Below are 26475 nucleotides of genomic sequence, written 5' to 3' on the forward strand. Positions count from 1 at the left end.
AAAAATGGAGACATGGATATAAACTTTAAAAGGCCACAGTATTTCCTGTTGTGCTCAGCGAGGCTAAAACTGCAGTTTAGTACAATTACAGACAATCTCCATTAGAAATGTGTGCACTCTGAGGCCAAAAAGGTGGCAAGTGACTCCTATAATAAATACGCTTCATTTTGTGGTCTGTCACCAGTCCCCCCGCCCTCCCTGCTCCCCACCGTCTGCTCTACTGCCAGAGACTGTAGATGACTCATACTCTTCATAAATATTAGTGTGACATATAAATAACATGCAAATAGTTTTAGATAATTTCCCACAAATCCAACCCCTTGTCCGTGTTGTGGGAGAAGGGTAATGGCACGAAGTAGGGGATTATCTGTAGGGATGAATTACAGTCAGGACTGTGTGTGCCCCGAGACTACTACAGCAACTGTGTAGGTCCTACAGGAATCTCGAGAAGTGACAGCCGACAGGGCTCTGAAGGAGCTACGGTGACCCCAGCAAGCCAGTAGTGCATAACCTATTTGATTTCAACAACACATTATAGATAAACAGTGGCTTCCCTGCTGATTGTTTAACACACCTCCCCATCACGTGCCTTCTTATGGGTTCACTAGTCTAGGATGCGGGAACTCTTGCAGGTACAGGCAGCAGTGGAGCGAGTACCTTTGCGAGCCTCGAGGTCTCGTATTTCTGTGAGTGTCCACTTGAGTTTGGCAACCCCGAGTGACAGTGCGTCAGTCTGGCGGGTGATCCAGAGCAGGCACTGGTTGGGTCTGGACACGGCCGCCGCCAGGCTGGACCCGCTTCCAGCTGCCGCTCCCGTGCGACCCGTCCCCAGCGGCTGCAGGTCCCGCCACAGCTCGCCCTCTGAAAGGAGTACCAAGTTTGTGTTCGTAGGGTCTGCCAACCGGGACACGGCAGTGACTCAGCTGGACTTACATGGCACAAGGGACTGACATACTCGTACTGAAAAAATCACACAAGCTATAACCAGAAGTAATAGTTAATGAAACCCTGGAAAATTTAGATCACGACTGGGTAGATGGCGGCATTAGTCCTGTACATCAATAAAATGAGCCAAATGCCTTAACAACTTGAAATACATCAAGACTTCAACTAGTGTGCTCAAAATGCTCCTTGTATACGTAAAATAGTACTAATATATTTAGTTACGTTTTTATTTATACACGTTACAAAATTCATATATTTTTAGTCCTTTCAATATTAGTGTTAGCCAGATTCAGGACTAACTTTTTCCTTAATTTTTCTGAATTCAGCAATGTATTTAGTTTTGCCTAAAGTAGTGATCTTAGGAAAGCACGATGCTTGGAAACTTTTAGAATCAATATTTTACACCTGAGAGGAGATCATAAACAGAATACGTAAATTATTCCTCGAACACTTGGGGTAAAAATTACTTAGACAGCAATACTTTGATATAAGAATCCTAGGGTCACAAATAATGTTAGGTTGTACAAAGTCTCGAATGAGTTACGCACGTGTGGCATACGGACTGACGTATAACAACAGCCAACCGTCTGGCACATCGATGTAGGTGGGGCTACCTCGAAAAATGAGTCACATTCGCCACGGCTGTGTCCACAGTGGAGACAGTTTGTGACTTCTCGAAGAGCTGGTTTAATTAAGGCATAAGTGACACCACGAGCCACCCTTGCAGGGCACCGAGCAAAGAGGGACACCAGACGTTTGTGAAGACATCGTTATTTTGCGATAGATATATATTTAACCTTTTTTTCCGTCTGTTCATATATCTTTGATGTTGTAGCGCATTTTTCTTTTGTCCTGCAATATAGAGATAAAAGTTGTTTTCTAGATGTAATATGTACCTGGAAATTATTGCTTTTTTGTAAGTAGATAAATATGTTTAGAGTTTATTGATTGTGGAAAGTTAATTTTTTTTTTGTTTATCGTTTACTGTAATAAGTTTGGTAGAAAATAGTTGTGTAAAGATATGTGTAATTTACTATGATGTTGTATAAACTGTGGGCGAGAGTATTGAGAGCAGATCTCAGCATTTCACCAGGACCAGCCAGCTGCAGTCGATATCGCGACCATTGTCACAACACACAAGATAAGATTTAAAAGTAGCGCTCTCCTCTCAAAGACTCAAAATTATTGCAAACAATTTTAATTTGTAATTTCTTTTCCTTTTGGCTGACATTCACATAACATTTGTTTTCTTTAGAATTAAAGTGTTCTTCACGAAGTTGTGTGTTCTATGTACACATTGTTGACTTTCATTAGCAGTAGCCATTTCCCTTTTAATTATTTCCATTTTTTTACATTTTAAATCCGCTGCCGCTGCATGTGTATTTTTTATAACTTTTGGAGGGTATGTGTCTAAATTCGTGTGCCGTAACATTTACCAGAAGTATTGTAATGCTTTGCTACTTGGACAAGGGCGCCCGCCATTAATTTCTTAAACGTCGACCAATGACAGTGAAGCTCGCTTGCTATTGGTGCTAACATTCTATAGTGGGTAATTCAACGGTGGGTAGCTGTCAAACCACACGGGTTGTGATTACTTTGAATGAGAGTCGTGTAAAATTGTGGGTTCATCACTCAACTTTGGTATTCTTTTGTTTATCGATGTTAGAAGCAAATTTTTTTGTCAGTGTCCTTAAATCTTATTTAATATGGTTATTCTATGCTAAACTGGAATAAATGCACCGTCAGATATTGTGTTGAGAAGTAAAATTCGGAGAAACGTCTATTTAGATACGACATGATTTTGACTGCATTACTTAACACAGTACTTTTCGGGTATTTTGGCGAGACTTAGTGACAGGATAGAATCGCAGTCGTCACATGTTCCATAACTGTAAGGAAACGGTCGAGAGGCAGCCACCGAGTAGATGGGGTGCTGGCAAGATTTGTATACAGGATGTTTCACAAATAGGAGAGAAAACTGACACAGGTGAAGGTGTACGAGGGAAAGGGGTCACCAAATTATAAGCCACTTGTGTGGATAAATGTTCTCAAACTGGCCTTGACAGCTTGTCAAAGCATTACGAGAACTCAAAGGCCAGTGGGCATGTGCTGAAGCAAATAGGCTACTCAACCGGAGACTTCCAGTTTACGCAAATTACAGCCAACTTAGGACTGGTGCGATGTGCCACGCTGCAGGAGGCAAGCATTGGGGGGGATATGTAATTTATTTGCCTCTCCGGCCAGTAACTGTGCTGCTTCCAAGTCTCATTTGGCACAATCTGCTGTGTAAGTAAAAAAGATTCAAATATAGGCCTGCTGTGGCTGTTTAATAGGACTGAGGGCTAATCATTGTTCCTTTAGACACCTACTCTCTGTTCGTCTCAGGTAAATTATCGTTAAAAGAACATAAGAGGGGAATTTTTTACTTTTAACCATAACATTTTCCTTTTATTTCAAATTAGTAATTTATGCAGTATTACTAATTTATCGCAAGGAAATAAAATCTACTGTTTATTATATACAACCTGATCAAAACTATCTGGACACCTATTAATGAATATTAATGTGGGATGTGTCCACCCTTCACCTTTATGATGGATTGAACTCTGCTGATGACACTTTCAGCAAAGTATGTGAATGTGAAGAAATATCAGCCGGTTCTTCCTCATGAGCCAAACTAGAGAAGACAGTGATGTTGGGTTCAGGAGTGAAGTCGACATTCTAACTCATCCCAAAGGTGTTCCATTGGGTTCAGGTCGGGAATCTGATCAGGTCAGTCCATTTCAGCGGTGTTACTGTGCACAAACCGTTGCCTAACAGATGCTAATTTATGGCAGGCTGCAGTGTCATGGAGATACAATCAACCACTGTATCTGAACTGCTCTTCTACTGTACGTCTGCTGTAGTTCTTCTAGATAAACCCATCACACCAGAATACCAACACAGAAAACAAAAATGCTACAAACTTATGAACCAGCCTAATGTTTACTTCAGTGATATATTTAATTTGTTGTGTGCATTATTTTCCATCAAAATAGTTTATTACCTAATACTTTTCAGTACTGCTTCACTTTCATTAAACTTACGAGGGCATTCAATAATTAAAGAGACAAATTGGTCTGGGGAAAAAACAGTAGGGCAAATTTCGCACTTTTATGGCTTTAATTTGGCATCACTGGGATGAGCCCTGATCAGCTGATGTATCAACCTTGTTCTCGGTATCATTTCAAGATGGCGAGTACCCTTGAAACGTCCACATTAGTTGAACAACGTTCAGTTATTCGTTTTTTACTTGCTGAAGCGGAGAAACCAGTGAATATACACTTTAGGATGGCTAAAGTTTGTGGTGAAGGTTGTATGAACCTTGCAAATTTTTACAAGTGGGTAGAGCAGTTCAAAAAAAGTCGCGACTCAGTGACTGACGAACACCATTCTGGCCGACCAGTTGCAGTTTTAACTCCCTCACTTGAAAGGAATACAAAGGCCTCAAAAATGAGATCGACAGGAAGTGCAAAATGGCTAAGCAGGGATGGCTAGAGGACAAATGTAAGGATGTAGAGGCTTATCTCATGAGGGGTCAGATGGATGCTAGAGGACAAATGTAAGGATGTAGAGGCTTATCTCATGAGGGGTCAGATGGATACTACCTACAGGAAAATTAAAGAGACCTTTGGAGAAAAGAGAACCGCTTGCATGAATATCAAGAGCTCAGATGGAAACCCAGTTCTAAGCAAAGAAGGGAAAGCAGAAAGGTGGAAGGAGTATATAGAGAGTCTACACAGGGGCGATGTTCTTGAGGACAATTTTGTGGAAATGGAAGAGGAGGTAGATGAAGATGAAATGGGAGATATGATACTGCGTGAAGAGTTTGACAGAGCACTGAAAGACCTAAGTCGAAACAAGGTCCCAGGAGTGGACAACATTCCGTTAGAACTCCTGACAGCCTTGGGAGAGCCAGTCCTGACAAAACTCTACCATCTGGTGAGCAAGATGTACGAGACAGACGAAATTCCCTCAGACTTCAATAAGAATATAATAATTCCAATCCCAAAGAAAGCAGGTGTTGACAGATGTGAAAATTACTGAACTATCAGTTTTGTTGGAATTGTGTGAACAATATATTTCGTGTGTGACGGAGCAAAGTGCACTGTGTAAATTAGACCTCTTTGACCTCTTTGGCATTGCCTAACACTCTTTGTGTGCGCTGATTCTTGTGTTGTGATCGCTGTAATCTTGTTTTGTTCTTGAATGTGCAAATATAGTTATTAGTAAGATGTCTCTTTTCTCCTTAATACTTATTCAGCTGTGCAAACCCCAATAGGTTATGGGCCCAGCGTGCATTTGGAATAAGTATATCAACAAAATAGTAAGGAGAAAGTATTGGAAAAGTTCCAATTTACGTGAAGTGCGAGTGATCCTTACAAGACTTTACGTGAAGTGCGAGTTATCCTTACAAGACGATCGCAATTTATTTTTCCGCATTATTTTTCGGTGTTCTTTACGGCAATAAAAAGCAAGTTACCGTTAAGAATGAGTGCGGCACAAATCCCACAGATTGAAAGACGTATAGGTCGCGAAAACTATGCAACCTGGAAGTTCGCAGTAGAAGCGTATTTACGTTTAGACGACCTATGGGACGTGGTAGATGGGACAATGAAATCCACAGATCAGAATTATTCAAGTAAGGATAGGAAAGCAAAATCAAAATTGATATTGCTGATTGATTCGGTGAATTATGTTCACGTTGAAAAAGCTGCTACAGCGAAAGAAGTCTGGGACAATTTACGAAGTGCATTCGAGGATGGTGGTCTTACGAGAAAAGTAGGATTATTACGCGAGTTAATTACCACTCGTCTGGACAAATGTAAGAGTGTAGACGAATACGTTAACAAAATATTAAACACGTCGAACCGACTGAGAAACATCGGATTCGAGATCGCTGAAGAATGGATAGGAACATTGCTTTTGGCAGGACTGCCCGAAAGGTATGCACGTATGATTATGAGACTTGAAAGCTCGGGTATACCAATCACAGGCGACAGTGTTAAGGTGAAAATCCTGCAGGACGTAAGGAGTGCTCCAAGCTGTTGTACATTGGAGAAGGAAGGTGCGTCTGCTCTCTACTCAAAAAACAAAAAGAAGAAACCGGTGAGGTGCTATAAATGTCAGAAGATGGGACATATTGCATCTCATTGCAAAGAAAAAGTAAGCCCAGGATCAGACACTCAGCGAAGGAGGTATGTTACTGATAGCCCAGAGACAAGGACCAATAACAAAGGTAAAGCACTCTCATGTTTTTATTCTTTTGGTGGGATGAGCAACCGTGATATGGAATGGATTTTAGACTCAGGTGCATCTGTGCATATTGTTAAAGATAAATCACTTCTTTATGACATCAAAGATAAGACTCATATGGGAATATCTACTGTTGATGGCAACACACTCCAGAGTCACCTGGCTGAGAAACTAGATCTACATGTAAGTGTAAATGGTGAATCAAATATGGTTACAGCACACAATGTTCATTATGTAAAAAATGTGGCAACTAACCTGCTGTCTGTAGGGGAAATTGTCAAGAAAGGAAATACAGTCACCTTTGACATGCAGGGTGCAAGAGTAATCAGTGAAAGTGGTGAAGTTATAGCTACAGCAAGTAACGAAAGGGGTATTTTTAAGTTGGATATCATTGACAGTAAACATAAAAATGTCAGTGATTCAGTATATTCAGCAGAAGGTTTTTTATGGCACCGGAGGCTTGGACATCTAAATAGAAAGAGTATGTCTATAATAAAGGATATGGTAAAGGGAATACAGAATTTTAGTGTGTCCAAGGATCCTTGTGAGACATGTATAAAGGGAAAACAAGCAAGGTTACCCTTCAAGACTAGTAAGAGTAAATCCACAGAAGTCTTACAGTTAATCCACACAGATGTATGTGGTCCGATGGAGTGTGAATCCATAGGTGGGAATAATTATTTTCTTACGTTTATTGATGATTACTCACGATATACTCATGTTTATTTTCTTAGTTCTAAAGACCAAGTGAGTGATATCTTTGAGGAATATTGCAATATGGTTGAAAGATGGACAGGAAAGAAGATCAAGATCATCAGGTCTGATAATGGGAGAGAATATATTAACCAGAAATTGAAGAAACTTCTGACAGAAAAGGGAATCAGGCATCAAACTACCATAAGGTACAGCCCATCTCAAAATGGGGTTGCTGAGAGGGCTAATAGGACCATTGTTGAGAAAGCAAGGAGCATGATGACTGACGCTGAATTATCCAAAGATTTTTGGGCAGAGGCAGTGTCAACAGCTGTATATTTGAATAATAGATCACCTACAAAAGCATTAAAGAGTAGAACCCCTTATGAAATATGGGTAGGAAAGAAACCTGATCTAAGCAATATAAGGGTTTTTGGGTGTGATGCAATGGCACATATTCCAAAACAGCTAAGAGGAAAGTGGGATCCGAAAGCTAAAAAGTATATTTTTGTAGGCTATTGTGAAAATTCAAAGGGCTACCGATTAATGGATCCATTGACTAAAAAGATTGTCACAAGTAGAGATGTAATATTCTTTGAAAATAGAAAGGACTCAGAAGAGAGCAAAACCACTAAGTCAACTGCACCTAGTTCAGAAGGTGAAACCTTGTGTGAGGAAATAGGAAGTGAAGAAGAGGAAGACGACAGCCAAGGACAAATGGAAGCAATTTATGATGACAATGAGTTAGAAGATGAAAAACATGAAGAAACCAATGTAAGGCGTTCTTCTCGTGTACCAAAACCGAAGGAATATCCGGATTTTGAGATGTATACAGCACAGTCTTTTAATGATGAGCCAAGAACAGCAGAAGAAGCAATGAGTGGCCCAAACTCTCAAGAATGGAAAGAAGCGATGAAGAGAGAATTAGAATCTTTATATCAAAACGAAACCTTTGAATGGGTAGATATGCCAGGAGATAAGAAACCACTGCAGGCAAGATGGGTATTCAATCTGAAGAACCCTGAAAGCTTATCACCAAAATACAAAGCAAGACTTGTGGTAAAAGGATATTCACAAAAACAAGGGGTAGATTACGAAGAAACTTTTTCACCTGTAGTCAAGTATGCATCATTGAGATATCTTTTAGCCTTGGCAGTAAAACGAAATTTAATAATTCATCATATGGATGTTAAAACGGCATATTTAAATGGGAAATTGGAGGAGGAGATATATGTCATTCCACCAAGGGAAGCCATAAAAACCAGGTCAGAAAGTAAAAATATTTGGCGTTTGAGAAAAAGTATTTATGGACTTAAACAAAGTGGACGCTGCTGGAATCGATATCTACATGAAACTCTAATAAATATGAATATGAAGCAATCCAAGGCAGATCCCAGCATTTACTATAAAGGGAGCAAAGGGAGAAAAGAAGAAATAATAATGGCGATATGGGTGGACGATTTCTATATCCTGTCTGAAAGTGAAGGCCAAATGAGAATTTTCAAGAAACAGCTGCAAACCAAGTTTAAGGTGCATGATTCGGGAGAAGTTAAACGTTATTTAGGTATGCAAATTACTAAGGATGAAGAAAGACAAGAATTGAGCATAAGTCAATCATCATACACGGAAAAAATATTAAAGAAATTTGGCATGAGTGATTGCAAACCCATAAGTACTCCAATGGAAGTAGGAGTGAAGTTAAGTGTAAATGAGACTGATGTGGAATGTGACAAGAATGTTCCTTATTTAGAAGCAGTAGGGAGTCTGTTATATTTGTCTCAAACATCACGACCCGACATTGCTTTTGCCACCAATGCAGTGAGCAGATATTGCAGAGACCCAAAGGAAAAGCACTGGAAAGCTGTAAAGAGGATATTCCGATACCTAAGAGGAACCTCAAACTATGAGCTAAAATACCATAGAGATGGTAACGCAAAACTAGAGGGATATAGCGATGCGGACTGGGGGAGTGAATAGGGGGACAGATACTCCACCACTGGCTGCTGTTTTAAATTAATGTGGGGCCTCACATCATGGTCCTGTCAAAAGCAAAAAACTGTTGCATTGAGCACCGTAGAGGCCGAGTATATGGCACTATCCTACACCACACAGGAAGCATTATGGCTACGAACATTAATAAGTGAAATAGAACCCAATTTAATTGAGGAACCTACAACCATCTTCTGTGACAATAAGGGAGCCATAAACCTAGCTAAAAATGATGTTACTAGTGCTAGGACAAAGCATATTGATATACGGCACCATTTCATTCGGGACCACGTAGAACGACAGAACATTGCCGTGGACTATCTACGTACAGAAGACATGTTAGCTGACCTTCTGACCAAACCCTTGGAAAGGGAGAAGTTTGAGAAGATTGTGGGACTATTTGGTTTATCTTGTGGAAGCAACACACAAAATATAAGTTCAAGGAGGGGTGTTGGAATTGTGTGAACAATATATTTCGTGTGTGACGGAGCAAAGTGCACTGTGTAAATTAGACCTCTTTGGCATTGCCTAACACTCTTTGTGTGCGCTGATTCTTGTGTTGTGATCGCTGTAATCTTGTTTTGTTCTTGAATGTGCAAATATAGTTATTAGTAAGATGTCTCTTTTCTCCTTAATACTTATTCAGCTGTGCAAACCCCAATAAGTTTAATAAGTCACAGCTGCAAAATACTAACGCGAATTCTTTACAGACGAATGGAAAAACTGATACAAGCCGACCTCGGGGAAGATCAGTTTGGATTCCGTAGAAATGTTGGAACACGTGAGGCAATACTGACCCTACGACTTATTTTAGAAGCTAGATTAAGAAAAGGCAAAGCTACGTTTCTAACATTTGTAGACTTAGAGAAACCTTTTGACAATGTTAACTGGAATACTCTCTTTCAAATTTTGAAGGTGGCAGGGGTAAAATACAGGGAGCGAAAGGCTATTTACAATTTGTACAGAAACCACATGGCAGTTATAAGAGTAGAGGGACATGAAAGGGAAGCAGTGGTTGGGAAGGGAGTGAAACAGGGTTGTAGCCTGTCCCCGATGTTATTCAATCTGTATATTGAGCAAGCAGTAAAGGAAACGAAAGAAAAGTTCGGAGTAGGTATTAAAATCCATGGAGAAGAAATAAAAACTTTGAGGTTCGCCGATGACATTGTAATTCTGTCAGAGACAGCAAAGGACTTGGAAGAGCAGTTGAACGGAATGGACAGTGTCTTGAAAGGAGGATATAAGATGAACATCAACAAAAGCAAAACGAGGATAATGGAATGTAGTCGAATTAAGACGTGTGATGCTGAATTAGATTAGGAAATGAGACACTTAAAGTAGTAAAGGAGTTTTGCTATTTGGGGAGCAAAATAACTGATGATTGTCGAAGTAGAGAGGATATAAAATGTAGACTGGCAATGGCAATGAAAGTGTTTCTGAAGAAGAGAAATTTGTTAACATCGAGTATAGAGTTAAGTGTCAGGAAGTCGTTTCTGAAAGTACTTGTATGGAGTTTAGCCATGTATGGAAGTGAAACATGGACGATAAATAGTTTGGACAAGAAGAGAATAGAAGCTTTCAAAAAGTGGTGCTACAGAAGAATGCTGAAGATTAAATGGGTAGATCACATAACTAATGAGGAGGTACTGAATAGGATTGGGGAGAAGAGAAGTTTGTGGCACAACTTGACTAGAAGAAGGGATCGGTTGGTAGGACATGTTGTGAGGCATCAAGGGATCACAAATTTAGCATTGGATGGCAGCGTGGAGGGTAAAAATCGTAGAGGGAGACCAAGAGATGAATACACTAAGCAGATTCAGAAGGATGTAGGTTGCATTAGGTACTGGGAGATGAAGAAGCTTGCACAGGATAGAGTAGCATGGAGAGCTGCATCAAACCAGTCTCAGGACTGAAGACCACAACAAAACAATTGATGACATTGTTGATGCCTACCACCGTGGTTAGTACTGGTACAGTTCACGACATTACCTGTAACATAACATTACCTGTAACAAGCTGAAGTACCGCAAAACATAAGCAAGTCTTGGGTCCCAAAGGACTTGATGCAGCAACACAAGAAAACAAGGTTGAGGGTGTGCACAGAGCTAAAGAAAGGTTATGAAAGAGAAGGTGAACACATCCTCAACAAAATTTTAACTTATGATGAAACTTGGGTTCACTACTATGAGCCAGAATGAAAAAGACAAAGCGTGGAGTCGAAGCACACCGTATCACCTGTTAAGAAAAAATTCAAAACCCAGGCACCAGCACGAAAAGTCATGTTGACAATGTTTTGGGATGTTGAAGGTCCAGGACTGCTCGGATATGGTTTTAAACTAGAGAGAGACGACGTGGGTCTCAGAGGAGAGGCGTGATTATCCAGCAAGACAACGCACGTCCTCATTATTGCTCAACTAAACCATATACCGTCGACAAAATGGCCTGGAAAGTACTGCCTCGTCCCCTTACAGTCCTGGTTTAGCACCTAGTGATTTCCATTTGTTTGGTGCACTGAAGGAGGCCTTACATGGTAAGAGGTTCCAGGACAACGAGGACGTGAAACAGTTTGTGGGAAACTGGTTCAAAATCAAGTAAAGAGTTCTTTGCAGCCAGAATAAAAAAGCTTTCAGCCTTTTGGAACAAGTGCATAAATGTTGAGGGGGTTTATGTTGTAAAGTAGAGAAAGTATTGTTTTGTAAAAATAAAAGCTTTTTTCTCTGGACCAATTTGTCGCTTTAATTATTGAATGACCTTCGTATTTACAAAATTTGATAATTATTGAAATACAACCGAAAGTAGAATCTGGAGGAACAGCATTTGTGCTTCGACATCGAGTTTAGTCAATGTCACATGCCTGTTAGAACGCGTGAACAGTGACAAGTCCATACTTTGATGGTGTCCAGGGGTGTCCAACCTTTTAGCTTACCTCAGCCACACTGGAAGAAGAGGAGCATTTTTGGGCCGCACATATACTTAACAACAACAAAAAACCGGAACGGAACAATGAGAGAAGAGCGTCGTGTGGCGGGAGTTTGTCGTAACTTGACGTAAACGGAACACCCACCTGGGTCGCCGGGCCTCCAGGTGGCGGCCCCGATGACGCGCCGGCTGCCGCGCGCCTCGAGAGCGTAGCCCGTGATGACGAGGAAGCAGGCGCCCGGCCCGCTGCGGTCGGCCGGCAGCGAGAAGCTGAAGTTGGCGTTGTAGCTGGGCCACGACTCCATGGCCACGCCCGTCTCGTGCCGGTCCCGCCCGGGGAACAGCCGCAGCTGCCGACAGGCGAAACGCACGGCTCAGCCTGCGGTCTCACACAGCGCGGACACGAATAAAACAGCCAATCTGCAGGGACCGAGGAGGAAAATGTGTCCAGTAATGAATCGCTGCCACGGTAGATGGCGTTGAGGAATGGAAGTTCCTCTAACCACGCAGTGTGTGTTCCTTGTGTGCTGCAGGTGACAGGGATGGCAGCGGCCCACTTGCCTGGATCTTGTACTCGGGATCGTGTCAGTATCCTGTAGAACCCGGTCCTCCGAATCTGGTGTACATGCAGTCCGCCACCTCACTGCACTCGTTCGTCGGTCTGAAAGGGCCCGTGGTCACACAGTCGCCCAAAAAGGACTCGAAATGTTGCGTGCGTGGTCGGTGTCTGTGAGGGTACTTGTTTTGGTACAACCGTGCTGCCTCTCGACCGTTTCCGTCTACTTGGTCGTACACAAACACCTTCTCGGCTTGTTCCCGACACGAATACCGGACCATTCTGCTGCGTCAATCACACAGCCTCAAACACACAAGGAACATGCGACGTGTGGTCAGAGGAACTTTCGTTCGTCAATGCCATCTACCGTGGCAACAATAGATTTCTGGATACACGTTTATAGGACCTTTTTTCCTCCATTTTAGGAATCTGTCCCCGCACTTTGTCGGTTTTATTAATGTTCACCCTATATACAATGAGACGCATGGTGAAATGTGTGGTAGATTTCTATTGTACAACACTGTTCTCCGAAACATTATGACGAGATAGATAAAGTAACACAACATTTAGCAACTCGCTGAAAATGAACGAAGCGCGGGAGTATGCTGCCAGAGATCTCCTAGCCGTGCACAGAGCTGGGCGTCACACGGCGTGCGGTCAGCGTGACTGTGGCGCCAAACGTGACGCAACCCGAGGCAGCTGAAGGGACGGGAAAAGACGCTGCGTGTCAATCGGTGAACAGCTGTGGTGGTGGTGGCGTTCTTCATTACAGCGTGGCCCAGAGAAAACCTTTGGATGACTTGACACGGGGAAGAATCGTCGGGAAACTGGAAGGAGGACATTATTGTTATCGTTAACAGCACTGTTCCCGAACTACAGGGACAGCTGCCCGAAGGAGAGGATGTCTACTACAGCAGCAGATGACTGCTACATTATGCAACGCTCAAAGAGGGACGCACGTCAAATAGTGGGAGCAACTGCAACCACTTTTAACAGGTCTGCAAGGCACGCAATCTCACGGTCCACAGTGTCACAATGACTGCATGGGTGGGGGGTGGTCTGTTTCTGTCCAACGACCAGTACGTTGCATTCCACTGATCAGCGGCAGATTTACATATAGGCCGACTATGCACGGGCCTAGGGGCGGCACCTTAAGAGGGGGGCATTTTTTGCGCTGTACTCATTTTAACCTTTTACTTTTTCAAATAACTGTGCTTACAAACTAAAAAAAAATTTAATATTGCTAAAAAACTTGCTAGTTTAAATAAGCCTTAAGAACTAAATTCGACAATACAAGCCTGGAAATATACATAGTTTACTTGGTGACTGAATGTAAATTTAACATGGGGATTCTGTCTGGTATCGTCTTCATGACTGTTCAAAATATTTTGAAGTACGCTGTCAAGACGACAATCTACAATACAATGTCTGCACGTTATTATTCCGAGAATGTTGTCGGCTTCGACTTAACCCAACCATATTTTCCCCGTGAAATAACGGGACCCCTGAAAAGCTCTGATAAACTAATCAGCAGTTTCTTAAATACTTTAGCATGTGCGGACCTCAGTACGTAAACCCCGACCCAAATTTCTTCTAGAAATTACGGGGAAGTATCAAGTCAACCCTCCATTACTGTTATTAATGTGAAAGCTCTGTGCTCTTCAATATCTGAGCTTTGATTTAATGACACCCGTTTAACGAAACATGTTGATACTGGGAATGTTTTACATTTTAAACTCGTGTTTATATGAAAAGAACATAAGCAGAATATCTAATAATGTGTGAAATACACTTCACAACATTTTAAAAATTTTATTTATTTTTTTACTTAGTTACTTTTTTTGGCAAAAAAAGAAGAAGAAACCAACTTTTGTTTGTCTCATTTATTGTGCTGCAGCCTGCACGATATCAAAGTTCCCACTCTGTGCAATCGAATGGTACGTGGCATTGCAAATTTTATATTAATATTCTTAACTAAGCTTTTCTTCTTCGAGGAAAAGTTATTTTTATTTTATATTGCAACAAAAGGTGCATTTGCTGGTAGACATAACAGCAGTGTTCACACAAATGACAACACACCACATCAATAGCCAACAAGACTATTTAAACTTTCTAGTCTAGTGAAGTTCGGTGGCAGGAGGAACAAGACTTTTGGTCAGGTGATTACAGGGTTATAAATACAAAATCAAATAGAGGTAATGCAGGAGTAGGTTTAATAATGAATAAAAAAATAGGAGTGCGGGTTAGCTACTACTAACAGCATAGTGAACGCATTATTGTGGCCAAGATAGACACAAAGCCCATGCCTACTACAGTAGTACAAGTTTATATGCCAACTAGCTCTGCAGATGATGAAGAAATTGATGAAATGTATGACGAGATAAAAGAAATTATTCAGGTAGTGAAGGGAGACGAAAATTTAATAGTCACAGGTGACTGGAATTCGTCAGTAGGAAAAGGGAGAGAAGGAAACATAGTAGGTGAATATGGATTGGGGGGAAGAAATGAAAGAGGAAGCCGCCTTGTAGAATTTTGCACAGAGCATAACTTAATCATAGCTAACACTTGGTTCAAGAATCATAAAAGAAGGTTATATACATAGAAGAAGCCTGGAGATACTGACAGATTTCAGATAGATTATATAATGGTAAGACAGAGATTTAGGAACCAGGTTTTAAATTGTAAGACATTTCCAGGGGCAGATGTGGACTCTGACCACAATCTATTGGTTATGAACTGCAGATTGAAACTGAAGAAACTGCAAAAAGGTGGTAATTTAAGGAGATGGGACCTGGATAAACTGAAAGAACCAGAGGTTGTACAGAGTTTCAGGGAGAGCATAAGGGAACAATTGACAGGAATGGGGGAAAGAAATACAGTAGAAGAAGAATGGGTAGCTCTGAGGGATGAAGTAGTGAAAGCAGCAGACCATCAAGTAGGTAAAAAGACGAGGGCTAATAGAAATCCTTGGGTAACAGAAGAAATATTGAATTTAATTGATGAAAGGAGAAAATATAAAAATGCAGTTAATGAAGCAGGCAAAAAGGAATACAAACGTCTCAAAAATGAGATCGATAGAAAGTGCAAAATGGCTAAGCAGGGATGGCTGGAGGGCAAATGTAAGGATGTAGAGGCTTGTCTCACTAGGGGTAAGATAGATACTGCCTACAGGAAAATTAAAGAGACCTTTGGAGAGAAGAGAACCACTTGTATGAATATCAACAGCTCAGATGGCAACCCAGTTCTAAGCAAAGAAGGGAAGGCAGAAAGGTGGAAGGAGTATATAGAGGGTTTATACAAGGGCGATGTACTTGAGGACAATATTATGGAAATGGAAGAGGATGTAGATGACGATGAAATGGGAGATACGATACTGCGTGAAGAGTTTGACAGAGCACTGAAAGACCTGAGTCGAAACAAGGCCCCGGGAGTAGACAACATTGCATTAGAACTACTGACGGCCTTGGGAGAGCCAGTCCTGACAAAACTCTACCATCTGGTGAGCAAGATGTATGAGACAGGCGAAATACCCACAGACTTCAAGAAGAATATAATAATTCCAATCCCAAAGAAAGCAGGTGTTGACAGATGTGGAAATTACCGAACTATCAGTTTAATAAGTCACAGCTGCAAAATACTAACGCGAATTCTTTACAGACGAATGGAAAAACTGGTAGAAGCAGACCTCGGGGAAGATCAGTTTGGATTCCGTAGAAATGTTGGAACACGTGAGGCAATACTAAGCTTACGACTTATCTTAGAAGAAAGATTAAGAAAAGGCGAACCTACGTTTCTAGGATTTGTAGACTTACAGAAACCTTTTGACAATGTTGACTGGAATACTCTCTTTCACATTCTAAAGGTGGCAAGGGGAAAATACAAGCAGCGAAAGGCTATTTACAATTTGTACAGAAACCAGATGGCAGTTATAAGAGTCGAGGGACATGAAAGGGAAGCAGTGGTTGGGAAGGGAGTGAGACAGGGTTGTAGCCTGTCCCCGATGTTATTCAGTCTGTATATTGAGCAAGCAGTAAAGGAAACAAAAGAAAAAGTCGGAGTAGGTACTAAAATTCATGGACAACAAGTAAAAACTTTGAGGTTCGCCGATGACATTGTAATTCTGTCAGAGACAGCAAAGGACTTGGAAGAGCAGTTGAACGGAATGGACAGTGTCTTGAAAGGAGGATATAAGATGAACATCAACAAAAGCAAAACGAGGATAATGGAATGTAGTCAAATTAAATCGGGTGATGCTGAGGGAATTAGATTAGGAAATGAGACACTTAAAGTAGTAAAGGAGTTTTGCTATTTAGGGAGTAAAATAACTGATAATGGTCGAAGTAGAGAGGATATAAAATGTAGACTGGCAATGGCAAGGAAATCGTTTCTGAAGAAGAGAAATTTGTTAACATCGGGTATAGATTTAAGTGTCAGGAAGTCGTTTCTGAAAGTATTTGTATGGAGTGTAGCCATGTATGGAAGTGAAACATGGACGATAACTAGTATGGACAAGAAGAGAATAGAAGCTTTCGAAATGTGGTGCTACAGAAGAATGCTCAAGATAAGGTGGGTGGATCACGTAACTAATGAGGAGGTATTGAATAGGATTGGGGAGAATGGAAGTTTGTGGCACAACTTGACTAGAAGAAGGGATCGGTTGGTAGGACATGTTTTGAGGCATCAAGGGATCACAAATTTAGCATTGGAGGGCAGCGTGGAGGGTAAAAATCGTAGAGGGAGACCAAGAGATGAATACACTAAGCAGATTCAGAAGGATGTAGGCTGCAGTAGGTACTGGGAGATGAAGAAGCTTGCACAGGACAGAATAGCATGGAGAGCTGCATCAAACCAGTGTCAGGACTGAAGACCACAACAACAACAGTCTGTCATCTCTGCGTCAGAAACCACTAAAATGTTATAAGGATAAATGGGATAACAGTCGATCCAGCACACCTCAGTGCAAGAAATTGCAAAAATTATTTGCTTCTTAAATTAGAAAGACATTGTCAAAATATTCAGAACATATTTGCGTCCCAGCTAAAATTCCGGCGACGCGGGAAACAATAAAAAAAAAGGGACTGTCCCGTTTTCTTTACGATACGAATTCCAGCCGGCAGGTGTGCTTCTACTGTTACCGACAACAGAGAAACAGGCGGCAATGAAATTAAATCATTCTGCATTGTCGTTCGTTCTTAGCACAGTTACGTCAAGCAGTCCGACTAGGTCACTTCAATGCTCCGTGTTTAAAGGAAAAAACTTTGTGCTCGTGTGCGGAGTATTATGATTGTAAATGGATACAGTCTTACTTTCTTTCCTTTTACAAATTTTTTTTCTTTTGTTTTGACTGTTGGTTGAAATTCTGTAAGTGCCATAAAATGAATAACTGTGAAAAAAGCAAACGTGCAAAATTAAGTGGGGCGGCAGTTCGAAAATTATCAAAGGAAAGGCGAGAACGAGAAGCCAATGCTCTAAAAACGCTTGGCAAAGTAGATAAATTTTTCGCAAAAAATGTTGCTGGTTCGACTTACGGATGATATTTATGGCGCTGCAGCTGTTGTAAAAGAAGTAAATATAGGAGAAACAAAAGTACAAATGAAGAAAAGCAAATTGTTCCTGATTAAGTGTCAAGTCAGACATTACTAAAAGAAATAACCTCGTTAGCGATGATCTTGCAGAATGGTGTGTCAATGAATCAACAATCGACATTGTCTTACAACGTCGCATTAATCAAAATTGTAACGGTGATTTTTCTACTTCAAGAAGATCAATAGGCGATAAAACCAGAGATTTGAACAAAAATGTATTTTGCGGTAAACTTTTAAATGGTGAATCAACTTCGTGTGATTTTCTGGTATACTCCTGTAGCACCGGTGCTCTCTTTTGTGCACCATGTAAATTTCTCGGAGGTAAGGCCGCGATTGCTACTAATGGTACTGTAGATTGGAAAAATATTTCTAATATTTTATCTCATCATCAGAATCCACTTGAACACAAAAATTCGAAGTTATCACTCTTAACAAGAAAAGAGTCACTTGGAACAGCAAATAACCATTTCGAGTCAACTTCCCCTATGTGGACCTGTTGAAAGATTCTCTTCATTACGTAATGGTAAATTTATGATTTCTCGTGAACTTATAGCCGAGTGTGATCCTTTTCTCGCAGAGCACATTGAACGATATGGAAATCCAGGGCAGGGACATACAAGTTATCTTTCTTCAACAACTTGTGATGAAATAATAGAGCTTTTTTCTGAACGAATAAAAACCAAATATTTCTCTATAATAGTAGATTTTACTGCGGACATTTCTCATATTGATCAATTATCTTTCATATTAAGATATGTGAACGAGAATGGTAAACCTGTTGAACGTTTCCTTCAGTTTTTACCAAACCTGGGACACTAGTACGAAAACTTAGCTGAGGCCGTACTAAAACTCCTGTCTACAAATTCCATTGACATTACATCTACATCTACATCTACATCTATACTCCGCGAGCCACCTTACGGTGTGTGGCGGAGGGTACTTATTGTACCACTATCTGATCCCCCCTTCCCTGTTCCATTCACGAATTGTGCGTGGGAAGAACGACTGCTTGTAAGTCTCCGTATTTGCTCTAATTTCTCGGATCTTTTCGTTGTGATCATTACGCGAGATATATGTGGGCGGTAGTAATATGTTGCCCATCTCTTCCCGGAATGTGCTCTCTCGTAATTTCGATAATAAACCTCTCCGTATTGCGTAACGCCTTTCTTGAAGTGTCCGCCACTGGAGCTTGTTCAGCATCTCCGTAACGCTCTCGCGCTGACTAAATGTCCCCATGACGAATCGCGCTGCTTTTCGCTGGATCATGTCTATCTCTTCTATTAATCCAACCTGGTAAGGGTCCCATACTGATGAGCAATACTCAAGAATCGGACGAACAAGCGTTTTGTAAGCTACTTCTTTCGTCGATGAGTCACATTTTCTTAGAATTCTTCCTATGAATCTCAACCTGGCGCCTGCTTTTCCCACTATTTGTTTTATGTGATCATTCCACTTCAGATCGCTCCGGATAGTAACTCCTAAGTATTTTACGGTCGTTACCGCTTCCAATGATTTACCACCTATGGCATAATCGTACTGGAATGGATTTCTGCCCCTATGTATGCGCATTATATTACATTTATCTACGTTTAGGGAAAGCTGCCAGCTGTCGCACCATTCATTAATCCTCTGCTGGTCTTCCTGGAGTACGTACGAGTCTTCTGATGTTGCTACTTTCTTGTAGACAACCGTGTCATCTGCAAATAGCCTCACGGAGCTACCGATGTTGTCAACTAAGTCATTTATGTATATTGTAAACAATAAAGGTCCTATCACGCTTCCTTGCGGTACTCCCGAAATTACCTCTACATCTGCAGATTTTGAACCGTTAAGAATGACATGTTGTGTTCTTTCTTCTAGGAAATCCTGAATCCAATCACAAACCTGGTCCGATATTCCGTAAGCACGTATTTTTTTCACTAAACGTAAGTGCGGAACCGTATCAAATGCCTTCCTGAAGTCCAGGAATACGGCATCAATCTGCTCGCCAGTGTCTACGGCACTGTGAATTTCTTGGGCAAATAGGGCGAGCTGGGTTTCACATGATCTCTGTTTGCGGAATCCATGTTGGTTATGATGAAGGAGATTTGTATTATCTAAGAACGTCATAATACGAGAACACAAAACATGTTCCATTATTCTACAACAGATTGACGTAAGTGAAATAGGCCTATAATTATTCGCATCTGATTTATGACCCTTCTTGAAAATGGGAACGACCTGTGCTTTCTTCCAGTCGCTAGGTACTTTACGTTCTTCCAGAGATCTACGATAAATTGCTGATAGAAAGGGGGCAAGTTCTTTAGCATAATCACTGTAGAATCTTACGGGTATCTCGTCTGGTCCGGATGCTTTTCCGCTACTAAGTGATAGCAGTTGTTTTTCAATTCCGATATCGTTTATTTCAATATTTTCCATTTTGGCGTCCGTGCGACGGCTGAAGTCAGGGACCGTGTTACGATTTTCCGCAGTGAAACAGTTTCGGAACACTGAATTCAGTATTTCTGCCTTTCTTCGGTCGTCCTCTGTTTCGGTGCCATCGTGGTCAACGAGTGACTGAATAGGGGATTTAGATCCGCTTACCGATTTTACATATGACCAAAACTTTTTAGGGTTCTTGTTTAGATTGTTTGCCAATGTTTTATGTTCGAATTCGTTGAATGCTTCTCTCATTGCTCTCTTTACGCTCTTTTTCGCTTCGTTCAGCTTTTCCTTATCAGCTATGATTCGACTACTCTTAAACCTATGGTGAAGCTTTCTTTGTTTCCGTAGTACCTTTCGTACATGATTGTTATACCACGGTGGATCTTTCCCCTCGCTTTGGACCTTAGTCGGTACGAACTTATCTAAGGCGTACTGGACGATGTTTCTGAATTTTTTCCATTTTTGTTCCACATCCTCTTCCTCAGAAATGAACGTTTGATGGTGGTCACTCAGATATTCTGCGATTTGTGCCCTATCACTCTTGTTAAGCAAATAGATTTTCCTTCCTTTCTTGGCATTTCTTATTACACTTGTAGAGGCCAGTCATGTGACAAAACAAGCAATATGTCAGGAACCTACACTGGTTTCCAGGCACGCAATAAAGAACGAAATCCGAAAGCGCAGTATGTGCCTTGTGCAGCACATTCTTTGAATTTAGTCTTAGAGCACCTACATTGGATCTATAAACCACGTATTAACTGTTTCTTTTACAATAGCCGATGGCAGAACGCGGAACTAAACCTCGTTTACGTGCAGACGTGACCGAAGGCACCCGACAATACTAAACAATGCCTGAATTACCCAGGCCGCTCGGCGCTGTACAGTCAAGTCATACTGATACTGTAGTACTGTATGCGTATTCTTGGCGTTTGCTGAAAGGTGTAGTTATGACGGAAATATACGTTATCGGAGAGTACGCTCAGATGAAAAAGTGTTAATAAACAACGTAGTTCAGTTATGTCAATAAATGCATACAAGCTTCGCTAATACCATTAGAAAGAGCTATGGTGAGAGCAGCAGCTGCAGTACAAAACTGTTCGACCCTTACATGGATTAAAGACATTGTCTACACTTATTACGCAGCATCTAGCAACACAGACCGTAATCCTTTACACTTTAACTATTAGATTATAAAACACATTTTATATTTCCACACTAGTCTGTAAAATTATGTAATAGCAAATCCAGTTCTGTGTTTGTTCGTCTGTATTTAGTTATTAGTTCGTGCACCGAAAACTCTATTTCATTTTCATTTCTTACACTTTCCTATAGATTCACGTATTGCTACCGAACGTGCTTTTTTATCTGCTACACATTCAAGTAATTAGATCGTAAAACGACAGTTTAATTTTAATTCTGAACGCATCTCTGTAAAAGTACGTATTAATTTCTAATGTATGACACGTTCGCTTCAATTTTCAGATTGTAATACAACTTTTTTATTTTCATTTTCAACGGTTTCGTGTAAAAGAATGTATTAAAAGTGAATATATAACAAAAATCCGTTGTCTTCTACACGCTCTGCTGAATTTTTAGGCCATAAAAGAAAAGTTATTTTCCTTGTGTTCGTTTCTGTTGTCTTTCGATGGAAGAATGTGTTAACACAATGCAGTTTTAAGTTTGTTTTATCCGCTGCCGTTTTTAAGTTTTGCACACCAGTATGTGTACCAGGGCTTCATCCCATTCGATTCAAACACGGAGCATGGCAAAATTACTGCTTCTAATAAATCTTTGAGACCTGTTTATTTGCCCAATTTTATCAGCACGATCTCTGTGGAATAGCGGGATAACGAATATCTGTAGTATCTCCAGAATGAGATTTTCACTCTGCAGCGGAGTGTGCGCTGATATGAAACTTCCTGGCAGATTAAAGCTGTGTGCCGGACCGAGACTCGAACTCGGGACCTTTGCCTTTCGCGGGCAAGTGCTCTACCAACTGAGCTACCCAAGCACGACTCACGCCCCGTCCTCACCGCTTTACTTCTGCCAGTACCTCGTCTCCTATCTTCCAAACTTTACAGAAGCTCTCCTGCGAACCTTGCAGAACTAGCACTCCTGAAAGAAAGGATATTGCGGAGACATGGCTTAGCCACAGCGTGGGGGAATGTTTCCAGAATGAGATTTTCACTCTGCAGCGGAGTGTGCGCTGATATGAAACTTCCTGGCAGATTAAAACTGTGTGCCGGACGAGACTCGAAGTCGGGACCTTTGCCTTTCGTGGGCAAGTGCTCTACCAACTGTCCCAAGTTCTAGTCTCGGTCCGGCACACAGTTTTAATCTTCCAGGAAGTTTCATCTGTAGTATCTGCCCTGAAAGACGGTTCTTAAAGTTCTTTAATTTATTAATGGATTTTGGACATCACCCATACACCCAGCATCAGAATGATTTTTTAACACTGATTGTGCAAGTGCCTGAAACCTTTCACTTAGTTAGTTACATGGATCATTTGCACGGCAAGTCGCAATGACGTGAAAGGACACATCTTATCTTCAAATCACAATAAAGGAAATGTCATTGTAACAACATAGACATAACATCACACTATATACGCATCGATTACCCTCACCTACACATATCACCCCCAACTCCCACGTGTTGTCTTCAGCCCGAAAACTCCTGTGATACAACTAGTCCATCCAGTGAGGGCATCTTATCTCTCCATAACTAACACAACGAAGCCTTGTTTCCCGAGGCCTCCCCCCTGCAATTTTTACGCACCACGCTTCCTTCCATTACCAAACTAACAGTTCCTCAGGAAGTGCCCTTTCAACAGATTCCTTCTTTTCGTAAAAAATTATGCCAAAAATTTCTTTTTTTCCCCAGTTCGATACAGTGCCTCCTCATTTATTATTTGATGTACGCATCTAGCCTTTAGCATTCTTCTCAGCACCACATTTCAAAAGCTTCTATTCCTTTCTTGTCTGAACTGCTTATTGTCCATTTCTAACTTCCGTAAAAGGCTACATTTCACACAAATATCTTCAGAATAAGACTTCTTAACACTTCTGTTGATATTAGATTCTAATAAAATTCCTGCTTCTCAGAAATGTCTTTATTGCTGTTGCCAGTCTGCATTCTGTATCTTCCCTACTCCAGTCAACATCAGTTATTTTGCTGTACGAATAGCAAAACCATTTCCAAATCTAGTTCCCTCAACGTCGCCTCATTTAATTCGACTACAATCCGTTATCATCTCATTTCAAGACACTATCCATTCAGTTCAACTGCTCCTTCAAGTCTTGAGCTGTCTCTGACAAAATTACGTCATCTGCAAATCGCTAATTTGAATTCCCTTTCCAAATTTCTCCTTGGTTTTCCTTCACAGTTTACTCAATGTGCAGACCAAATAATGTCGGGGACAGGCTACAACCCTGTCTCACTCCCTTCGCAACTTGGCTTCCCTTTCACGTCCTTCGCCTCTTAGAACTGCAGTATAGTTTCTGTACAAGTTATAAATAACCTTTCGGTCCCTGTATTTTATTCCTGCTACCATCAAACCTTCACATATCGTTAGGAAGAGGGGCCACTGTGCACTGAGGAAGAAACCTTTTCCGACAGACGGCTGAAGCCCAAGCAACAATGCCATGTGACGTTTATATTCTGTTTACATTATAACAACAATTAATTGTTACATTCATTTTACCTGAAATTAAGTCCATGATCCAAGAAAATTAAAATACATTCATTAATATACACACATCAAAAAAAGTTTTGCGTAAACCCGGTCCCCAGAACTCCTGTGGATATTGTGTAGCGCCTATTAGACGGGTGGGATCCGACAGCCAGTCAGTTCCAGTCATTCCAGCAGGAAGGAGGTACACGGCTCGTGTTGTCTTTAGTTCAACATGCCTAGACTGTCAATATCGCAGTTGATCGCGTCTGCATTGTTCCTTTTTGCCAGAAAGGGCTCTCAACAAGGGAAGTGTCCAGGCGTCTCGGAGTGAACCAAAGCGACGTTGTTAGGACATGGAGATAGAGAGAGGCAGGAACTGTCGATGACATGCCTCGCTCAGGCTGCCTAAGGGCTACTACTGCAGTGGCTGACCTCTACCTACGGATTATGGCTCGGAGGAACCTTGACAGCAGCACCACCATGTTGAATAATGCTTTTCGTGCAGCCACAGGACGTCGTGTTACGACTCAAACTGTGCGCAATAGGTTGCATGATGCGCAACTCCCGACGTCCACGGCAAGGTCCATTTTTGCAACCACAACATCATGCAGCAAGATACAGATAGGCCCAACAACATACTGAATGGACCTCTTAGGATGGACATCACGTTCTCTTCACCGATAAGTGTCGCATATGCCTTCAACCAGACAATCGTTGGAGGCATGTTTGGAGGCAACCCGATCATGTTGAACGCCTTAGACACACTGTCCAGCGAGTGCAGGAAGGTGGAGGTTCCCTGCTGTTTTGGGGTGGCATTATGTGGGGCCGACGTACGCTGCTGGTGGTCATGGAAGGCGCTGTAACGGTTGTACGATACGTGAATGCCATCCTCCGACCGATCGTGCAACTTATATCGGCAGCATATTGGCGAGGCATTCGTCTTCATGGACGACAATTCGCGCCCCCATCGTGCACATCTTGTGAATGACTTTCTTCAGGATAACGACATCGCTCGACTGGAGTGGACAGCATGTTTTCCAGACATGAACCCTATCGAACATGCCTGGGATAGATTGAAAATGGCTGTTTATGGACGATGTGACCCACCAACCACTCTGAGGGATCTATGGCGAATCGCCATGGAGGAGTAGGAGAATCTGGAACAACTGTGCCTTGATGAACTTGTGGATAGTATGCCACGACGAATACAGGCATGCAGCAGTGCAAGAGGACGTGGTACTGGGAATTAGAGGTACTGGTGTGTACAGCAATCTGCACCACCACCTCTGAAGGTCTGGCTGTATGGTGGTACAACATGCAATGTGTGGTTTTCATGAGCAATAAAAAGGGCAGAAATGATGTTTATGTTGATCACTATTCCAATTTTGTGTCCAGGTTCCGGAACCGAGGTGATGCAAGGTTCCGGAACTCTCGGAACCGAGGTGATGCAAAACCTTTTTTGATGTGTGTAAATGGAGGATTGCTAACATAAAGCATACTTATTTACTATATTATAAAAAAAATTAAAATGGTTTTCATGTATTGTTACGATGACTGTTCGGAAAGTAAAGTCCGGTCGGTTGCGAAATGAAAACCACAGCGAAAATTAAAAATTTTTTATTCGCAACAGTTAGCCACACCTTCTAGCTACCGCTTTAAATAGTCGCCGCTCCGACTTAGACATTTGTCGTGGCGTTGTACAAAGTTTCCAGTACCCTCATCACAGCCTGTGCTTTCTGCCAATTCCCTAAGCTGGTCTGCCTTTCGTTGTTTGTGCCAATACGTTGCCTTCAAAGCTAGCGGTTTATGTGAACTACAGCATCAACACCATTGCGCTTGGCAAAGAAATTTGAGGAAACCGGGTCCTTCGCAGCCACAAAATCGCCGAAACGAATCCGAACGCTTCGTACGGAATAAAATATTGCATTAGTGCAGGGCAGTGTGGCTGTGAGCCTTGTTGTTTCAACGTCGTTCTTATCAACTGGGAACTTCGACAGCCTCTTTGCAAAGAATTTCGAAAAAAGGATCTTCATATGCAACCATACAACATTGAATTGACGCAATATCTTAAACCCACTTGAAACCGAGAAATTTCGTCGAATGGATTCTCCCAAAACAAGAAGCAGACAACAATTTTGCAAAAAGTGTAATCTATAGCCACGAGGCACATTTTCATCTGTGTGGATTCGTTGACCGACAAAATTGCCGTATTTAGGATCAAGAAAGCCTCATACTTCCCCTTTGAACCATAGATTGGTGTAGTTTACGGCAGGTGGTGTGTTTGGGGCTCCTTCTTTTCGACGGCAATGCAGGAAAACGGCGAGCGTTGTCGTGAAGTAGTCAGGAACAACTTGTAGCCTGCTCTGGACGAAGTGGATACAGCCAACGTGCAGTCG

The 26475-nt window shown here is 41.5% G+C and overlaps 1 protein-coding gene across 1 annotated transcript in view; it reads right to left on the reverse strand.

Moving 5' to 3' along the window:
• The window catches only part of LOC126203682 (uncharacterized), a 209592-nt gene that overhangs the window by 14636 nt on the left and 168481 nt on the right, over window positions 1-26475 (reverse strand). The window contains exons 3-4 of the mRNA XM_049938048.1: window positions 11987-12191; window positions 658-861 (exon numbers count right to left, since the gene is read on the reverse strand). Of these exons, the coding sequence (XP_049794005.1) occupies window positions 658-861; window positions 11987-12191 (409 nt within the window). The remainder of the gene's footprint in view (window positions 1-657; window positions 862-11986; window positions 12192-26475) is intronic.

This window comes from Schistocerca nitens, chromosome 9 (assembly GCF_023898315.1).
Source record: "Schistocerca nitens isolate TAMUIC-IGC-003100 chromosome 9, iqSchNite1.1, whole genome shotgun sequence".
In the NCBI taxonomy this organism is placed as follows: domain Eukaryota; kingdom Metazoa; phylum Arthropoda; class Insecta; order Orthoptera; family Acrididae; genus Schistocerca; species Schistocerca nitens.